The sequence below is a fragment of the Sus scrofa genome, chromosome 13 (genome assembly GCF_000003025.6).
Source record: "Sus scrofa isolate TJ Tabasco breed Duroc chromosome 13, Sscrofa11.1, whole genome shotgun sequence".
Classification (NCBI taxonomy): Eukaryota; Metazoa; Chordata; class Mammalia; order Artiodactyla; family Suidae; genus Sus; species Sus scrofa.
This window is the reverse complement of record NC_010455.5, coordinates 206,931,856-206,952,550: the sequence shown is the minus strand read 5'-3', so window position 1 is coordinate 206,952,550 and position 20,695 is coordinate 206,931,856. Positions and strand designations below refer to the sequence as shown.

General features: G+C 53.7%; 1 protein-coding gene across 1 annotated transcript in view; it reads right to left on the bottom strand.

The window, feature by feature from the left end:
• Positions 1–16,240, bottom strand: part of TRAPPC10 (trafficking protein particle complex 10) — a 76,802-nt gene extending 60,562 nt beyond the window's left edge. The window contains exon 1 of the mRNA XM_021071078.1: positions 15,990–16,240. Within this exon, the coding sequence (XP_020926737.1) occupies positions 15,990–16,056 (67 nt within the window). The 5' untranslated portion in view covers positions 16,057–16,240. The remainder of the gene's footprint in view (positions 1–15,989) is intronic.

Here is a 20,695-nt window from a genome sequence, read left to right as displayed (position 1 = left end):
GCAGAGATCCAGCCCAGCTCCGAGGAGGCGCTCCCGGCCGGGCCGGTGAGCCCCGGGCACACGCCCACCTGCTGCCTCAATGCCCATGGCGGGGGGGGGGGGGGGGGGGGCTGCGGAGGAGCCCAAAGGGCAGTAGGAAGGGGCAAGGAAAGTACAGGCAGGGGGCGTCCGCCTGGAGAGAGTAATGGAATCATTCCGCACAAGAAATACGCATCCCCCAGAAAGCCCATGAAGGCGGGAAAGGAGCGCGTCTCGTTGCAAACGTCTGTGTGAAGAGCCTGCGGTCACCACACATCTTCTTTCACTGTTCGCCCTTTTAAATCAACCAACCGGCTGGAAAGCCAAAACAAGAGGTTCAGCTTCCTAAGTACCTGATGCCGCGTCCTGTCAAGATCAGTATCTTGATGGGGAGACGTACACTGGAGAAAGGTCTTAAATGAACATTTTAAATATGTGATGCTCTCATGCGGTACCATTTTGCTTCAAATTCAGGTATCGCCTTAGCAAAAGGAAACAGTAACTTTTCTAATAAAATGCATCTCTTGTTTTAACTTCAATCGCTGAAGACATCCAGAACCTGTGCCTGTTAACCAGCCGGCCGTCTTCAGCCGCCTAACAGGCAGTGTCCTAAGTCGAAGGGTAGCTCTATCCATTAGGGCTCCATGGGCTGCACAGCACTGCGGGCAGGAAAGACGGGGTGGGTTCTGGCTCGGGAAGACACGCCGCTGTCGACAGAGGGGCCCGCGATTCCCCTGCTGGGACCGAGAGGCCATCTCAAGCCCTCCCAAGGAAGGGACGCTATGACTTTTACTTTTGAAAAAAAAGTCAAAGGAAATACATCAATTACATAACATCTGCTTTACGGAAAACTTTAAAGAAACAGCCCTTTTTTACTTAAAAGCACGCTGCTAACAAGAAAAGGCTACACTTCACTGCCTGGCAGCTCATCCCTACTTGAAAACGGGAGGGTGAGGTGGTCACTGTCTTTAACCCGACACATGCGTGCACTTGTCCTCAGGCCACACTGAACGAATTCCTCCCCGACAGGCTGTGGCAGGACAGACTTCCAGGGGGACAATAAAAACGTCCAAAGTCACTTTGGTAACGTGTACAATGGATTTGCCATAGTTCATGCATAATGTCACTGCGGAAATGAAACTGAACGAATGCTTCAGACTGGTGGTTCTTCCATGGGAAAACTAATACCCAGGGTGCAGTCATGGAAAGGGGCGGCCTCCCCAGCGGGCCCCGAGCGTCTGCGCAGGCAGGCTTTCACCTGGGGGCGGGGGGTGCAGGGGGGGAGGGTGAACGAGAAGGAACAAAAAAGACCCAGACGGCGCCCCGATTCTCTAAGCAGAAATTCTCTCGCTTTCCTTGTGCCCTAAAATGACGAGGCACCCCACCCCCATTTCTGGGCAGAAGGACGGCCCCTCCTCTGCTGGACGGTGAAGCGAGAGAAGGAGGGCACAGGAGGCCTCCCAGCTGTGCACCAGAGGCCAGCTTTAAAGAAGAGCGATTTCTGCGGCGACAGGATGGCAGTGCCCTCCAGCTGGATGCTGCGTCACAGAGCCTCTGTGGCAGGGGCCTTCCACAGCGACGGCGGTCTCAGATCCCGACTCAGTCCTGCCGTGTCACCACTGGCTTTCACAGTAGGCCTGGCCCACGCCGCCTTCGTCCCGAGCCCTGCTGGGACAGGCAAGGGGCCCCCACTCCCCACTCTGCTTCCCTCACTCCCGGTACCGGGTCTAGCCCGAAGGTTAGACCACAGGGAAAAAGCGTCACGTGTGAGTATTGATCGAGTTTCCTGTGCGGGGGTTTGCAGAAGAGGAACCACAACCCATACAGAGCCCACTTGCACGAGAGAAAGCCCCAAAGTCTTCTCTTTTTGCCACGAAAGCCAATCAAGCACCCATGCCAAGTGTTCAGAGGCCTGAGTAAACACTCTGACCAGGGGACAATTGACACCTTCTCCAGCTCGCAGACCACACTAGGCTTAGAACTGCAGTCTCGGAGCGCCCGTCGTGGCTCAGCAGGTTATGAACCGACTGGTATCCATGAGGACGCAGGTTCAATCCCTGGCCTCGCCCAGTGGGTTAAGGATCCGGCATGGCCGTGAGCTGTGGTGCAGGTTACAGACGCAGCTTGGACCCCGCGTTGCTGTGGCTGTGGTGTAGGCCGGCGGATACAGCTCTGATTTGACCCACAGCCTGGGAACCTCCATATGCTGCAGGTGCAGCCCTGAAAAGATACTAAAAAAATGAAAACAAACTAAAAAAATGAAAACAAAAACCTACAGTTTCACAGAAAAAGAAAGATCTGATAAACACACCTAAATATAAGAACACAAGAATCAGCCTTTGACGGTTTACCTTTCATAAACCAAGGAAAAACAGTATGGCAGTGGCAGTTTGCATCCCAGCATGTGCCAGTTCAAGAGGAGATCCCGCTTGCTCCAGGCTTTGGATAAAGGGTTCCCAAACCTCCCTTTCCTCGATTCGCCTTTCACCTCCTCAAAGTCTGTTCAAAGATCACCCACTTTCTCAGGGTGGTTTGATGGTAATTTCAAAAGGTGAACGGTCACAAAGGCGGGTTTGAAAACGTCTAGCGAAACGATGTGCTCACCGTGGCGCCAGCGACCCCTGCAGGGATCTACCCGCAGAGACGGGGACGCGGGCACAGTGAGAAGACAGAGGTGCACGCCGGGCTACTCAGCGCAGGGCTGGGTGACACAGTGCAGGCAGAACCGCTTCACCTGCACTGCCTGCCGGGGCCGCGGGCTAAGCCCTGGGCGGCTACAGGAGGGGCCTCGGACTGCAGGTGGGATGGAAGGCGAGGGGGACGGTGTGCGTGCAGAGAGCCCCCCCACCCGGTAGCCCGGGGGAAAGAATCGGAAAGAGAACGGCAGTGTGCGGCCGGGTACCTGACTCACTGCAGCCGCGCAAGTGCGCTCCACTTCCACAAACCCTAAGACAGAACGCGGGCGGGGTCTGCCACCTCACCTAAGCCGGGGAAACAAACACGGAGGAGGGTTTCCTACAGGAGGGAACGAGGGAACGGGGCACCGTTCGCGTCCCACCCGAGAAGGAACAGAGGGCCTACAAAGCCCCGACGGCTCAGGGCTAAACGCTCGACTCTCCCACTCGATCGTGTCGGTAGATCTGGCTTTAGAGGCATGTAAGTATCTTACATGATCAGAAGACAAATTAAGTTTTAAAAACCTTTCCCTAAAAAATAGAACACATGGAGATGAACGTCCGCGCAGTTGGTAGAAATCTGACATCCCTGCCAGCGGGTACCACGTTCAAACGCCGCAGGGAACCAACCACTAAGAGGGCTCCGACGCCCGTGCCCAGCAGGCGCGCCCCGACGGCCGTCAGCCTGCGCGAGTGGAGTGAGCAGCTGCCTGCACCTGCAGCCCCGCACCCGCCTGGGGCTCGTCAGAAGCGCTCGTTCCCAGGCCTCGCCCGGGACCTGCTCGGGGTGGGCCTGGCCGCCAGGTCCCAACAAGCCCTCCAGGGGATTCCGACCCAATCTGAGAACCTGCTCCAGCAGGATCACCCCTAGGTGGCCCTGAACACCGGAAGAGAGAATATAAAAGAAAGAGCAGAAGAAAGCAAACAGGGCGGACAGGGAGCAGCTCCTTATAACCCGACGTCCTGAATCCGAACTGAGAAGACACGAGTGAGCTTAGGATGGACCTTTAAGCTCCTCTGAGAAGGCCCAGGAGCGACCAGGAGCCCAGAGACACAGGCTGGGGTCTCCAGGTCCCATCTCCAGGCTCCCTGGAGAATGGCTGACTGCAGGTCCAGGGCAGGAAATGGAGAGTCCAGAACTTCGCGTGCTACCCGAGAAGGAACAGAGGGCCCACAAAGACCCTACAGCTCAGACGCCAGCTGGTGAAGCCGGAAGGTGCAGGGCAGTAGGGGCGGCGACTGCAAGGGAGGGAAACAGAGCATGTCAGCTTAACTCCTCGGCTTCGCCGTGACACTTACATCAGAAAGCACACTGATGGCCAGTGAAGGATACCGGAGAACCAACTCTCTTTGAGAAGTTATGTGAGAGAGAAAAACCACGCATTGGGCCTGCCTTTCCTCTACCAACTGCACGGCTGGTGACGGGCTAATACAGACCCATGTGTGCAGGTACCTATGTCTACGTGCACGTGTACACACACACACACACACTCTTTACAGAGACCTTTCAGATAATGACCGCAGAGACAGTAAGATGAGACTCAACAGCAGCTAACATCACAGAGGGACCCCAGACATGGTGCACCTGCCGAGGGAGGACACCCCACCTGTGCTGCAACAGTCTTGCCAGAAAAACCCGACCCGATCTGGCCCAGCCTCGGGCTCCAACACCTTGCCAGAAACAGGACAGAGGACACAGCTGGCAAAGTCCAGGCAGGGGACCATAAGACACAGCACCGGGCTGTCCCACAGCGGGCAGGGAATGAGAGAGATGGAGGGAAAAACCAATGTTGGAAGAGAGACTGGAAACACTTACCTAAAAACTTTCTTTGGGGAGCTTCCTGGCGGTCTACAGGTAGGGTTCGGCACCGTCACTGCCGTGGCCTAGGTTCCACCCTGGCCTCAGAACTGAGACCCCGCATTGAGTCGCTGCATGTCACAGCAAAAACCCAACTGAATGAAGAACCCCCACCTTTATTTGATACTAAATAATTCAAAGAACTTTTTAAAAGACATTTCAGACACGCTGAAAGTGTAAACTCTGAATATTTGATACAAAGGAACTATTTTTTTTAGATTGATAAAGATGTTGCCGGTTCTCTTTTTAAAGTCGGCTCAAACAACACGGTTTTTTTCTCCTAGTTTTGGAGCTGGAGTCCAAGGTCAGGGAGCCTCGGAGTGGTGCCAGGTGAGGGCTCTCTCCTGACTGGCAGAGGTCTCCCTGTGTGCCCACATGGCCTTCCCTGAGTGTGCGTGTGGAGGGGGCGGGAGGGGTCGAATGCGGTCCCCATCGCTCCTCTTCCTCTAAGGCCAGGGCGCCCCCCCTTAAGGTCCCCACCCTCAGGACCCATCCAACCCGGATTAGCTCCCCGACAGCCCTACCTCCAGACACCACCACACTGGGAGTCTGAGCTTCAGTACATGAGTCTGGGCGGGGAAGGGACACAAGGCAGACATTTGTTGATAAAGTGTGTGATGTCTGAGATTTGCTTCAAAATCACACAGGATTGGAGGGAATGAGGGGTATGGCCATCGGCTCACCCGCTGAAGCTGGCTGGGAGGTTTGTAGGGTTTCTGTATATACCACTCTTTTTTCTTTTAACATCTGCAAATTTCCATAATAAAGACGTTATGCCATTGCTCTCCCCTCCTCTTTTTCTCCTCTCCCCACAGCACGCATCATGTATCACCCATCCCATTCTCGAACTTACTAGGGAAGCCCGCTGTCCATCTCCTCTTGCTAGGGCATGGGCTCTCGGAGGGCTGGGTCTTCGCTCACGGGGGTAACCAAGCACCTATGGCATCACCTGGAACAGATGCCAAGGACACACTCCCTCACGGCTCCCTCAGGCTCGGCCCCAGACAACTCGGGGTCCCAGAGGGCAGGCCCTCCCCCGGCAGATGGGATGATGGGGCCGCTGTCCAGCTCCCGAGCGTGAATTTCATCTTGGAACAAGAAAGGTTCTACTAACGTTGTCTAGTACACGGGCCCACCCAGGTCTTCAGCTGCTGAACTAAAGGACAGCATATGGTTACGTCACTCAGCTCTGGGGCAGAGGCCCTCCCTGAGGGATGACTTGGGGGACACTCAGAGTCCGACGCCCCCACCGCCTGTGGAGCCACGGTGGAGGTGGAGTCAGCTGCTTGCTGCTGGTCCTCGCTCTGCTACAGAGCCCGAGGGACCCGGAGGAGCAACGCTGGCCCTCGGGTCCGCAACTTCGAGATGACCTGATGCCGCCACCGTCCACCTCAGTGCTCAGAAACCTTCCAGCCGACCAGCCAGACTGAGAGTGCCCACCAACGCTGGGCTACAGACGTAGCAAAAACTGCATCCAAGGAGTTATTGTTCGTTCCAAGGTTCTGCCCAAAATTTCCGCTCGGAAGCGTATGTAACATCTCAGTACTAAACTTGCCTGTTAAAACTAGGAAGCATTTCCCAATGTATAACGCGCCCTGGTGAAACCAAGGTCTAAACCCGTTGTCAGGGTCTTCATGATCCCTCTGCTCACTTTTTTAAACATTCAAAAACAAGGACCTCAAGCCACACTGGGGAGTGAAACACCACGTACCACACGTGGAGAAAGCCAGCGAAAAGCACTTCTGTCCCGGGGGGGGGAGAGGCTGCCGAATGAGCTCATCTTCCCCCCGAGACATCACCACGCGCCGGGCCAACGTCCCAGCGACAAAATTCCCGACACCAAGGAATTGCCCCTTGGTCAGAGGACAGTGAGGACAAGGCTCCGGACGGAAGGGCCACAGAGCAAAGACACGCGGTGGGAGCCGAGGCAGATCCCGGAGGACGGAGCTGAGCGGGACGCCCAAGGGGTCTGTCCGCGTCTCCGCGGCCCAGGGGCGGCAGAGGCGCCCCACTCGGGCAAAGGGTCTTTGCAGACGCAATCACCGTCATCTCTCGCCCAAGTGAGGCCGTTCCCACGGCACGCGCGCGGGACCTCGGTCCCCTGGGAGGGTCTCTCGTCGGGGCAGCCGAGGCACAGAGGAAAACCACGCGTGAAGGGCAGGCAGAGGCTGGCACCACGCGGCCGCACGTCGGGGAGGCCAGGACTCCTGGCGGCTGCAAAGAGACAGGAGGCCCCTTCCTGAAGGCCCAGCCCGGCGGACACTCTGCTTCTCAACTGCTGGTCCCAGAACGGCGACAGAATAACCTCCTGTTGTTCTAAGCCACCTAGTTTCTGACGGTTTGTTACGGAGGCCCTAGAGAACCAGGTGCGGTATAAAATACAAACAACAGAACGCATGCTTTCCCAGTGCTATTCCGAGGCTGCTTTCAGGCATGTTTCGGGCCGCACTTGCTGAACGTCAAAGTAAACACAGATGCCCAGAAGAACGGGCGATTCGGAAGAGACCCAAGGCCCACAAACCCACAAAAGAACCTCACTCGTCGTCAGGAAGACCACACCGAACGAGAGGACCCCGGGCTCGGCCAACGAGTTTCGGGGTATGACACCAGAAGCACAATCCACAGAGGAGAAAATCAGTACGTGGACCTGATCAAAATTAAACATGTTCACACTTCAAAAGATACAGTAACGAAAAGACAGCCAGCGACTAGGAGAAAACACGTGCACATGATGTGTCTGATACAGAAGGTGGTATATCAAGAAAACATAAAGAATGCTTACAAGCCAATGACAGCCTAATTTTAAAATGGGCAAAAGATGTGAATACACGTTTGAATGAAGAAGAAACAAATGGCTAAGAACAGGCTGGACATCACTGCCCGGGAGAGAAACGCAAACTAACACCAAAATCAGATTGGGAAACTCGAGCCCTCATGCCTTGCTGGTGGGCCTGGTAAGCAGTGTAGCCGCTCTGGAAATCACTTTGGCAGTTTCCTAAAAAGTGAGGCACAAGCTTATCATACAACACAGCAATGTGCTCAGGATCTTCCCGGGACAAATGAAAACACACGTGCACACGCAGACACACACCGCAATGCAGAGCAGCAGCATATCCCAGCAGCCTAAGGTCAGAAACAGTCCAAGTGCCCATCCACGGGTAGACGGATTAAACCAGATGTGGGCCGTCCACACAGCGGAGTACTACTCAGCAACAAAAGGCTCACTGGGGAGTTCCCTGGGGGCCTAGCTGTTAAGGACTTGGTGTTGTCACTGCTGTGGCTCGGGTTTGATCCCCGGCCCAGGGATTTCCACGTGGGCAAAGCCAAGGCCAAAAACAAAACAAATCCAAAAACCCAACGTGGAGTGAACGAAACCAGAGAGAAGGCTGCGTAATACGTGATTCACTCCAACGAAACATCCAGAAATAGCCGCTTCACAGGGACAGAAAGCAGACCGGCGACTGCCTGTGCTTGGAGGAGAAGCAGAGAGAAGCTTCTAACAAGGCCGAGGCGCGATGAGATGTCCTAAAACTGAACTACGGTGACGGCTGCACAGCTCTACACGCTACGCATAAGCAGAGCTGTACACGCACAGCAGACGGTGAAGTCAGAGAACACAGACTAACACGCAACACGACGGCGGAGGAAAAACCGTGATGGCTTTCCCCTGCCCCCCGGACGGGCAAAAATTAAACAGACGAATCCCATCCAGGGCAAAGAGAGTACGGCTTTTCCACAGGGTTTCCACTCGGAACCTGCGCTCCCCTCTGACCCAGCAATGGCACTTCTAGAGTCCACTCTTCACAAGAGAGCTACGGTCCTGTTTTACTGCACACTTCTAAGGTTTACAGGCTCACTCTGACAAGTTACACGAGGTCCCTTCTTTCAAGGCTTCACCCAGACGCCGGCGGACAGGCCCTCAGTCCTAAGCAGGCCGCAGCGGAAGCCCACTCGGCGACCCGAGGACGCCTTCGTTTGGCCGGAGTTCACCTTCCGTTGCCCTGGAGGAAATACAGCGGCTCCACCACAACTCAGAAGGACCGCGGCAAAGACGAGGCTCCTCCGTGACCAGGGAGCTTCCTCCCTCCTTTCTTCCTCAGTGGATGGACATGTCCGTCCCGGATTCAAAACTCCAAACAGATGATGTTACAGCATCAACAAACACTAGATGAATAAATGAGTGCACAGCAGTTACTTCTCAGCAAGTCCAAGTGGTCTGTGGACGGACTGGCCAGCGCGCAGGGAACTCTGCCCGGTGTTGTGTGATCCCCTGCGTGGGAAAAGAATCTGAAAGAGATTATCTGCAGATTACTGGATGGGCACATGTGCAACTGAATCACGCGGTTGTTCAGCAGAGACTGTCACAAGCTTGTAAATCAACTCGACTTCACCGAAACTTTAAAAAATGAAAAAAAGTCTAAGTTTTCAGAATTCAAGGTGTCTGAGCATTTTCTACAAAACTGTCTTTTCAGAGCCGCACTAGTAGCACACGGAGGCTCCCAGCTGCCAGCCTCCCCCACAGCCAGAGCAGGGCGGGATCCGAGCCTCGTCTGCGGCCTCCACCACAGCTCACGGCAACGCCGGATCCTTCACCCACTGAGCAAGGCCAGGGATCGAACCTGCGTCCTCATGGATGCGAGTCTGGTTCGTTATCTCCGAGCACCAAGGTCATCAATTTTAAACTTAAAAACCAAATATTCTCTAAGAGCAAAATACTGTGAGTACATTTAAAATCTCCATGAAGAGAGGTTACAAAGGAAGGATCTGATCAGAACTCGGGGTCCGAGGAGGGCAGACAGACGGGAAGGCGGATGAAGGGAGGAGGCCACGGGCCAGAGCAGCCAGAGCCCGTGAGGACACGCACCAAATCGCACCATCCACGTGAAAAGACACTCTGTCAACGGGCTTTCGACAAAAATTCTTCAGTAAGTCAGGTGCATGTTCAGTGAAAGGCGACCAGCTTGGAGGCCGTCCCGACCTCGCCATGGGGACCGACCACCACGCTGTCACTTCCTGGCTAGGGAGACACGGGCTCCTGTGTTACGTCTGCTGTGCTCCATTATTTCAGATTCATCAGTGCTTTAAAAAAAAAAAAAAATCAGACCCTTGAATTCCATCTGCCGAAACCAAATTTCATTAGACGTTCTTGTAAATTAGCTACTCAGGCACATGAGCTCAAGGTCCCATGCAAAGGGAGCTTTTCACTTCCAAATCACCAGCTTGACTCTACCCTAGCGCCGGCCAACCCCCCGGTCACATGGGCTCCCCATCTGTGTCTCCAGGGGCCTGAGGGCAGCAAACCCACAGGGGGCCCCAAGGATAGTTCAAATTTGTGACGCTCGAGACGCCCCAGACCCCGGCCGAGGCCGTGCGCTTCAACACTGCACGCGCTGCGTTTCTTTCCACGGCGTCACGGCTGCTATGATAAAAGGCAAGTGCCCCCCCCCCGCCCCCACCGACACACACATGAAGGAAGCAGCAGTGTCCGCCCGATTCCCAGGTTAGAGAAGCTGGGCAGTGCCCGACAGGTGCCAGCAGCTTGGGAGTGTGTTGCTGCGGTTACCTAGGAAGTAAATCAGCATCTTCTTCCAATTTATGGGTTTTTTTCTTTCAAATAACAACTGTTAGGACATCATGTGTAATAAAATTATTTACACTAACCACCTGGAATCATCAAATACTCTTTTTAGCTTAGAAGTGCCAGTGCCATGAAAAACTACCGAAGAGGGCGGGGCGTCCCATTTGCCAGCAGCAACCTCCCTGTCACACTTGGAGAAAGAACAATGTAATGTGAAGAAGGACAAGACTTTTGCTCCGAAGGCTGCCAGCGCCACCCTGCAGAAAGGCGAGGCAAGCACAGGACGAGGCCCGATCTCCAGGGTCTGCCTGGGCCACACACAGGTCGGGCTGCGGGTGCTCTCACACCGATGCCAACAACCAAGGCATCGCGTGGGGAGAGGAGACACGGACGGAGAACTCGGGGAGTCCCAAGAAGGACGTCCCTGGGCAAAAATGCTCTTGGCGTCAGGAAGACGGGAGAGTGAGGAGACTGCCAGCTTGTCCCAGAAGAGCCACTGACGCGCAATCACTGGCCGGTTCCTGCCGAATCCACATGTCTCCTGACTTTGCAGGCGGACCGGACTGCGACGGACCTGGACCGCATGTGCTGGAGTGCGGCCCAGGAGCGGCTGATGGGCTGTTTCTTTTGGACAGTCCTGATTTCAGTAAGATTGGCTTGTGCAAAAAACTGCTCAGCTTTTTGAATTTGGGTAGGAATTCCGGTACAACAAGTTCTGTCACTGCTTCCCTTCCAAAAAGATGAATGAACTTGAACAAAGAATGTTAAACTTTTCAGGGGATGGTGACTACCTTCCCCAACCTCTAGGAGACTGGTTTTCTCCTGAGATTTCTATAACTTGACATATTAATATATTTAAATACTGAGAGGATCCCTTCACTGTCTCATAGAACAGAACAAGACCCACTTGTGTTTCAAGTTGTGTTCACTACCCTGCTATAGAAAGAGCCGAAGATAAACTGACAATGTCCACTTTCTCTTTTTGGTCTTAACTACGCCAATTTAATTGAAATTCTCTGTATCTAAAAACCGCCTTTTGGGCTTCCTGTCGTGGCTCAGTGGAAACCAATGACTAGCATCCATGAGGACGCAGATTTGATTCCTGGCCTCGCTCAGTGGGTTAAGGATCCGGCGTTGCCGTGAGCTGTGGTGTAGGTCGCAGACATGGCTCGGATCCCGCCTTGCTGTGGCTCTGGTGGAGGCCAGCAGCTGCAGCTCCGATTTGACCCCTAGCCTGGGAACTTGCCTATGCTGCCGATGCGGCCCTAAAAAGACAAAAAATAAAAAACAAAATAAAATAAAATGCTGTCATTTACTTAATGAAAAGCATTTTATTTTATTCTTTTGGCGGCGTCCATGGCATGGAGAAGTTCCCGGGCCCGGGGCTGAACCCGAGCTGCAGCACTGACAACACTGGATCCTTCACCACCTGGCCACCAGGGTAGTCCCTGAAAGGCATTTCAGTGTGGTTTATGTATAACATCAAATAAAGAATATTTAGCACTTCAAAAAAAAAAAAATTACTGAAGACGCTAAAGCCGCTGTGAACAGAGAACAAGGAGGACTCTCCGCTGAGCAGCTAAGCTTGTACACGCATCCCTCTGCTGGGGGCTTACACGTATTCCCTCAACGCCCACATCGCCGGAGGAGACCGCACACCACACCCCCATTCACAGGCAGGAGAAGGCACACACGCAAGTCCGGCCTGCTTTTAATCGCACGGGTAGAAGCCACTTCTCAAGAAGGGAGGCAGGGCTGGGAGCGCCTCAACCCCTGCCGTCAAACAGCCCCTGCGACTGCGGTTTCCTGGGGTAAATACGTCTCCCTCTTCTCAGGGCTGAGCCCTCCTGGCTTAAGAATTCGACAGACCAAGTACCTGCACTCACACGTATCAATTCAAAAAGGGGACACTTCGAGTTACTTTTCTGGTTAAATCACAAGCACCATTCCACGCTTTAACCTACAGGGGGAAAAAACAAACTCCAACCAGGTACAAAGCATTACAGATCCACCCATTTTTGCTGCCTTTTCCCCTGGAGTTCCCATTGTGGCTCGGCAGTAACAACCCAACTAGCATCCACGAGACCTGGGTTCGATCCCCGGCCTCGATCAGTGGGTTAAGGATTCGGCAATGCCGGGAGCTGTGGTGCAGGCTGCAGACTCGACTCAGATCTGGCGATGCCGTGGCTGAGGTGTAGGCTGGCAGCTGCAGCTCGGATTCGACCCCTAGTCTGGGAACCTCATTGTGCCACAGGGCCAGCCCTAAAAAAAAAATTGAAACATAAAAAATAAAAATAAAAAAAGTATAATGTCAGATCGGGAACCCCAAATACAGAGACTGAGGGAAATTAAAGCGGCAACATCCAATGTGAGAGCAGATCATTCGATGAGTGCCATTATTTTTCAGATACCACACAATTCCGTGTTGATACCATGTGCTACCTTAGGCATGACGCCGACCGTCAATTAGGAAAAGCCACAGACAGGAGTTCCTGCTGTGGGTCCATGAGGATAAGGGATCATCAATCCCAGGCCTAACTCAGTGGGTTAAGGATCCTATGCTGCTGTGGTTGTGGTGCAGGCTGGCAGCTGCAGCTCCCATTCGACCCCTAGCCTGGGAACTTTCATATGCTGCAGATATGCCCCTAAAAAGCAAAAAAGAAAAGAAAAGCCACAAATCAGTGGAATTACAATAACTGTTGGCTAAATGAGACAGCTGGAAAAGGACCATATCTTTCCTAACAAACCTTTAGATCAAAAACCCAAGTCTTTATTCCAAAGCAGAAAACTGATCCAGTGGCTGGGAAAAAAGTCTCAGCTGTAACTTTAAAAAATTTTGGAATTCCCTGGTGGCCTAGTGGTTAAGGATCTGGCATTGTCACTGTTACTGCTGTGGCTCAGGTTCAATCCTCGGCCCAGGAACTTCCACATGCTGCAAATGCAGTCAAAAATTAATGAATAAATAAAATAAAGTCTGCACTCAAGGCACGTGGGAGTTCCCGAACCTGTGCCATGGCAGCAGCTCGAGCCACTGAAGCGACACCACCAGAGCCCTGTGCAAACTCCCCGTAACTTAAATTTAGATCAAATGGATCTGCCGACGTTTCCAGTTCCAACGAGCATCTTCCGTGATTAGTGAGCTACACTACAGGTATTGAAACGGCCAGGATCAGGCGATTCATCACCCAGCGGCGGCACGTCCCGGTACCACTAACCGCCGGGGACATCCCTGTGCAACCCAGGCTCCCTCCAGGATCCGGAAACACACGTCTCCGTGGTCTAAGCAGATCCTCCGCTGAGGTCCCTCGGCACCAAGGGATGTCAGGCAGTAGGCTGTGAACACTTTAATGATGAACTGAAGGCCATCAAGACATTTAAGTCGCTTCAGAATATTGTTTAAACACTTCAGCAAAGTTTTCGAGTAATAAAACCCGCTAATCTCTGGGGACTTTCCATTCTTCTCCTGGCCTCAAAGAAACAGTTCCTAAATTTACCGGAACCGGAACCGGAACCGGTGACACTCTACATTCTTCCCAGAAAGGCGGATGCGCAATTCATTTTTACTCAAAGTAAAACGTCCTAAATTCCATGAAAGAAACTGAACACGAGCATAAACGCTGCTTTCCTTTGACAATGAACAAAGCCGGACCTCCTCGGGGTGCCACGGCTGGAAAAGCAGGCAAGGAGAGGACGTAAGCAGACGTTTGAAAACTAAACTGCCGCCTTCTAAGGGAGCTGTGTACATAACAGCAAAGTCTCTGGCTGGACTTTTTAAAAGCAATTTTCCTACTATCCTTGGCCAAATTGCTTAGACCAGCTGCTCGCTGCCAAGCATGTGCAGCTACAAGAAGGGCACGAGATGCAGAGCAGGTGAAGCACAACCGGGACAACAGGAGCTCACGCGGCTTCAGTCCCGGATCTCCCGAAGCTAATTCCAAGTGTGAACAGTGAAGTCAGCCTTTCCAAAAGGCAAAAAAATCTTCAACTTTTAAAGGGATCTTTTTTACGTCTCAAGCTAACTTTCTCTGAAAGTTTACGGAGACTCCAATGAATGAATGGTTGTGCCTTTTACAACAGAGGTACCGGGAGTGCAGACAATGCGTATTCATTAGGCTTTAAACCCTGGGCGAACCTCCACCCACAGAGCTTTTCCAATAAATCTGCAGGAAAGGAAACTGTCCTTTAGCTGTCTGCCCCACATGTGCGTAAACATGAAACTCACAAGCAAACAGTAAGATGAGGATTTCCCCACTGGGTCAAGGTTGACTCCAACGGAGCTTTAGGAACTTTCTCTTCAGGTGTGTTTTACATCTGCCCACAGACACACTGCTGTGATGACGTCAGCTGAGGGTGTGACATCTAGACAGATACGGGGATGCCTCTACAAGCAGCACTGACCCGGCGCTCAGGGCAAGCAGGCCCTTGGGGAGGACTCCCCAGGGTCTGAAAGACACTGACACCTGACAGAAGACCACCTGGAGCCCGGCCCTCCTCCCCGAGGCCATGGACAGCACCTGCCAAGGGCACAGCCTCCTCATCAGCTCTACACACCCCCAGTTCTCTGGGACGGAAGGTGTGGTCTTGGGTAAGCCTTTCAGTTGCCCAGTGTCCCAGTGAAGAGAGAAAACAGCTTTGCTGAACTACGCAAGTGTCCAAGTTTAGAGGCGACACAGTCCATTTCCCTAAGAAAGTTTAGCAGCTAAAGATAAAGCAACAAACTTAAACTTTAAATATACAATTTCTCAGGGACTTGACAAGAGGAGGCATAAGGAGTATCCACTATTCACAAAAAAAAGGGGGGGGGGGAGAAACAGGAGTTGTCAAAACCTACAGAACGATCCACTGTGGCCTAAGTGCCCAGATTTTGCTATAGGAAGACTGCTTCCTTTCAAAGCACGGAAGGCTATTTGAAAAAACTCACTGAAGATGAGAACACTGTCAAAAGTCAAAAATCCTACCCGTGCAACAAACCTCTCCGCAAACCATTAAAATGTCAGCCAATATTTCAACGCTTGCCATAAGCTCAGTGCTTGTGAAAGTATTTCATTCTAAAGCTACAACTGGAGGAATCAGAGGAAGTTTTTTCCGTAAAAGAAAAACAATTCCTTTGGGCAGGCATAGACGCAGCCCCCAAACAAAACCCTAAAAACCCTACACCCACCCACCTAGCAGTCCAGAGCGTGGATGAGCGCCCCAACCTTAACGGCCTCGTCGGTAAAGTGGGTTTCTGCTCTGCACCAGCGCCTCGGCGGGGCCTGCGGGGAAGAGCCAAGGAGGCCGCCCGTGCAGCGGGTCTCGGCTCGCAGCGCCTCGCCGTCGGGGCCGTCGTGCCCCAGCAAGTGCGTCTGTGCCGCGCTCCGACGGACCCCTGCGTCCCACTATCCACCGCTTTACTGAAGTGCAAACCCACGTCTTCCAACACGATGCCCGCACGCAAACTTCGTCCACGCTCGCAGCCAGAGAACCCACGTCGGGACCGGGGGCACCGTGCGCCGGGGGGAGATCGTCTCCGCTGGAGTCAGGACGGGCCCCGGGCGCGGGGCGAGCTGCCTGGCCTGCGGCCGGACGGGGCGCGCCCTCCATGCCGGGCGCACCGCGTCACCGGCGCGGTCCACCTGCAGCGGGACAACCCGGGAGGGCGTCCGCGCTGAGGTCGGAGGTCGGCCCCGGAGAGGTCGAAGGTCGCCTGCGGGTTCAGAGGCCCCGCCGCCGCCGCCGCCGCCGCCCCGGCCACACCTCCATTCCAGGAAGCGACCGGGCCAGGAGAGCGGGGGCCGGGCCGCGGGGGCCGAGGGGTCGGGGACCCGGGCCGGGCTGCCCGCCGCGGCCGCCGCCCCCTCCCGCGCTGCCGGGCACTCACAGGTGACGATGGGCTTGTTCTCCATGGTGTAGATCACCGGCGGCAGCGGCTCCTCAGGGGCGTCCATGGGCGTCCGGCGTCACCGGCCCGGTCCCCCGCGCCCCATGGGCAGCCCGAGGCCGCGGGGGGCCAGCCCGAGGCTGAGAGACGCCGCGGCCCCGACAGCGACGCCCGCCGGGCCGCGCGAGGCAGCTGCACAGCCGCCCGCCGTCGCCGCTGCCGCCGCCGCCGCCGCCCGCCGCATCCACTTCCGGCGCCGGCGCGCGGCGCTACCGCTTCCGGGGCGCGCGGCTGAAAGGGGCGGCCCTTCCGCCCCGCGGGCGCCCTCCGGCGACGGAAAGGCGGCAGCGGCTGCGCGCGTCTCGGCGGAGGTTCCCTTTGCGCCTCGGCGGCCGAAGCCCGCGCGGGTCCCGCGCCGTGGGGGCTTCACGGCGGGGAGCTTCCCCCCAGGCCGGCGCCCTCGGGCAGACGGGCAGGGCTGGCTTGAGGGGGGCAGCCGGGACGCGCCGCGGGGCGCCCACGAGCACTGCCCACCACTCCCCCACCCCTGCCCCCAGTGCCCGACGCCGAGGACGCCCCGGGGGTCGCCGTCAGCCCGTGCGCACACGGGCACCGCCCGCCCTGGGGTCACTGGCCACACCAAGGGGACTCGCCCGTGTGGGATCGCCCGTGTGGGACTGTTGCCCATTAGCTAGCCTGGTGACTTGGCCGGAGGCCGGAGGCCTGGGTCAAGTCAGGGAGTCAGTGAAGACACCGGGTTAATTCCCATCACTGAGCTCAATGGCAGTCACACCCTTTGCAGAACCCTTGGTCTTGGTTTGTTGGTTTTGCTATACTGGTTTTAAGAAATAATGTTGTTTCCATGAAGAAGGACGAGAGCATACAACTTCTCAGTACAACCAAAGACCCTCCCGCACCACGATTCCTCCTCTGTGCTGGCCTGACAGCCGAATTTCACTAAGTCCCCCCCATAGTTGGAAGGAAGCACCTCTCTTGAGTTTCCACAAGGCTAGTTTCCTGTCTCCGTGACACTAAAGTTCCCGAATAAGGGACTGCCGCTGACTTGTGTCCCAACCCTTCCCCACCCCTAGCCACCCAGAGCCTCCCAGGGAGTAGGTACCTCCTGGGAACGCCACAAAACACAATCCGACTTTAGCTGCACCTCCATGTCTTAGGCAAGGAGAGTAGGTGTGGGGTAACCTTTGCAAATGAAGTAAAGGCAACACGAGTGAAATTGTTTGTGAACACAGCTGCTGAATGTGCATAGTGCACTGTGGCCAGGGTAAGAGGCAAAGGTCAGAGTTGAGGGCAGCTGGAGCCTGTGAGACAGAGCCCTGGCGGGGAAGGAGCTGAGGATGGAGGACCAGAAATCCGGGGTGGGGGTGTCCTCTTTAGCCTTTGGCTTCAGCTGGGCTCAGCACTCGCTGGGTGAGATTCCATAGGACTTAACAGGAAGTGGTGTCGTGGAGTCAAGAATGGCACAAAGGCTGGAGACCCAGCCAGCCTAGAGGAACAGCCTGGTTGATGCTCTCAATACCCAGGGCATTCAGCTGAGACACTAGGTTGAGGCCAGATCAGTGCTCTAGCTCTGCAGGCCACATACAGTCTTGGTCGTACATTTTTCTTTGGCTTTTTAAATTTTAAAATGTAAAAGCCATTCTTAGCTGAAGGGTCATGTGGAAACAGGGCGTGGCCTAAACGTGGCATTGAGTCACAGACTGCTGACCTTTACCCTAAAATATGGCCTCCGCTACACTGGCCTTAACAGAGTGTCAAGGTCTGCAAGAGAGACAGAGTTTGGACACTGAATCCTGCCAAGGTGGAGGGGTTCGGGGCCACCGTGGACAGTCCTCAGATCCAACCTAACAGAGTTTAAAACTAAGCCCATAAAAAGTCAGAGTGAACTGCCAGCTAACAGAAGTCAAGACTCTTCGGTGAGGGATGGTCCAGAGTCACTACGACTTATGATTCAGCAAATGCCCGATATACGTGAAAAATTGACTGGACACTCATGAGCCAGATGGGAGCTCCTGTCATGGCTCAGCAGTGAAGAAACTGACGAGTATCCATGAGGATGGGGGTTTGATCCCTGGCCTCACGTCGTGGGTTAAGGATCTGGCGTTGCTGTGGCTGTGGTGTAGGCCAGCAACTACAGCTCCAATTTAACCCCTCGCCTGGGAACTTCCATGTACCACAGAGGAGGCCCTAAAAGAAACAAAAATTAAAATTAAAACTAAAATACCAGAATGTCTAAACCATAGTCAAGAAAAAAGTAGTCAATAGAAACCAACTCCCAGGTGGCCCAGATGTTTTATTTACGCATAAAGACTATAAAGCAGCTATAATAAGTGTGTTCAAAGAATCGAGTGAAAGTTGAATAAAGAGGAACTCACAGCAGAGTAATAGAAAGCGTAAAACGAATCCAATGAAAGGGCAAAGGAGTCGGCGATCCTGAGAACAGGATCAACACAAGTTATTTACCCTGAAGAGGAGGAAAATACTGAAGAAAAAGGAACAGAGCCTTGGGGACCATATATCATAAGCTAACAGATCTAATAGGAGGCTCTCAGAAGAGGGCAGAAATCCACACATTTGATGGAAAGCATTGATGTGCAGATCAAGAAACTCGGGAAGGCCTCAGCTATCACTGCTGTGGGTCAGGTTGCTGCTGCGATGTGGGTTTGATCCCCGGCCTGGGAACGTCCCCATGCCACGGGCACGGACACACACACACACACACACACACGGATCCATGTGAAATTCCCCCGTGGCTCAGTGGGTTAAGAATCCTGCATTGTCACTGCTGTGGCTCTGGTTACAGCTGTGGTGCCAGGTCAACCCCTGGTCCTGGAACTTTCACATGCCACAGGCATGGCCAAAAAAAAAAAAAAAAAAAAAAAAAAAAAAAAAAAAAAAAGAAACTCAGGAAAACCTTAGTAGAATACTTACAAAGAAAATCACACATAGGCACGTTACAGTCAGACTGATGAAAACCATATAGAAGGAAATCTTGAAAGCAGCCAGCAAGAAAAGATGGGTTACTTTCAGGGCATAAGAATTTCCACTGCCTTTGCATCGGATGCAATGTAAGCCAAAAAACGGTGGTATAAACTTTGAAAGTGCTGAATTTTAAAAACTCCGTCAAAAACTACATGTCCAGCCAAAAAACTCTCAAAAAGGAGAACAGCTAAAGTTATTTCCAGATAAAGTTGAGACTCTGTGGCCAGCGGGTGGGGACTAAAACACCATAGGGTGTCCTCCAGGGTGAGAGGCAATGATGTGCCGTGGACACCGAGAGGCACGGGAGGGAGGGGACAGTCCCCGAGAAAAGCCGCACTAGGGGACACCAGCTGCTCTGCTTTTTCCTTCTTCCCATGATTTCCGTAGCAGCGACTGACTGTGTCAGACAACGTTGTACCATGGTTTTAAAACGTATGCAGAAGTGAAAGATTTGGTCGTGACAGCACAGAGGGTGGGGGTTAAAAGATATCGCACATCTTTGAGTGTTGCATTTGCAGGTGTGAGGTATTTCTGGTGCGAGGTTCAAAGCGGGGGACGAGAAGGGTCGCCTCTGAGGAGATGCGGCTGAGGTCGCACAATCCTGCCCCAACAGAACCTGACATGAGGGTGCGTGTGCGCAGCCCTAGAGCCAAACCACTGGACAAAAATAAATAAACGAAAGATTTGCCTAAGAAGCCAGTGGAGGAAGTAAAATGGAATACTATAAAATAGTTTATTGATCCAACAGGAACCAGGGAAGGAATGACAGAAGAATGAAAACCAGAGAGGACCAGCACGTGGCCCGGTGTCACCTGAGAGGATGTTCAGGAACCCACGGCGCATGCAGGCTCCCAGGCCAGGGGTCGCAATCGGAGCTACAGCTGCCAGCCTACACCACGGCCACAGCAACGCAGGATCCGAGCCGTGTCTGCGACCTACACCACAGCTCGCGGCATTGCTGGCTCCTTAACCCACTGAGCGAGGCCAGGGATCGAACCCGCATCCTCATGGATACTAGTTGGATTCGTTTCCACGAGCCACAAGGGGAGCTCCATGTACCACATCTTCTCAATTCATTCATCTGTCAGTGGACATTTATGTGGTTCCCATGCCTTGGCTGTTGTGAATAGCGCTGCAGTGAACATAGCAGGTGCATGTGTCTTTTGAATGAAGCTTTTGTCGGGGTACACACCCAGGAGCGGGATTGCGGGGTCATATGGTGGTTCTGTATTTAGTTTTCTGAGGTACCCATGCTGTTCTCCTCAGTGGTTGTACCAATTTCCATTCCCACCAACAGTGCAGGAGGGTTCCCTTGTCTCCACACCCTCTCCAGCATTTGTTTTTTATAGACTTATTGGTGGCCATTCTACCCTGAGTGAAGTGGCACCTCATTGCAGTTTTGACTTGCATTCCTCTAATAATTAGTGATGTTGAGCATTTTTTCGTGGGGCTGCCGGCCATCTGCACGTCTCTGGTTTAGAAGAGTTTTCCTTCTGGGCAGAGGGAAGGGGACGCAAAGCTCTCCCACTCTCTCCAGGCAACCAACGCTCCAGCTCATGGGCAGTGGGGGTCCCTGTGCTCTTTTGCCCGGAGCAGACCTATCAGAGGATTTTTTTTTCGCATGGGAATTTGGAAAATGCTTGAAGTCAGCATAAGTACTGATTTAGCAAATTCCTTTCAGTATTGGTGAAAATGACGCTATTCCC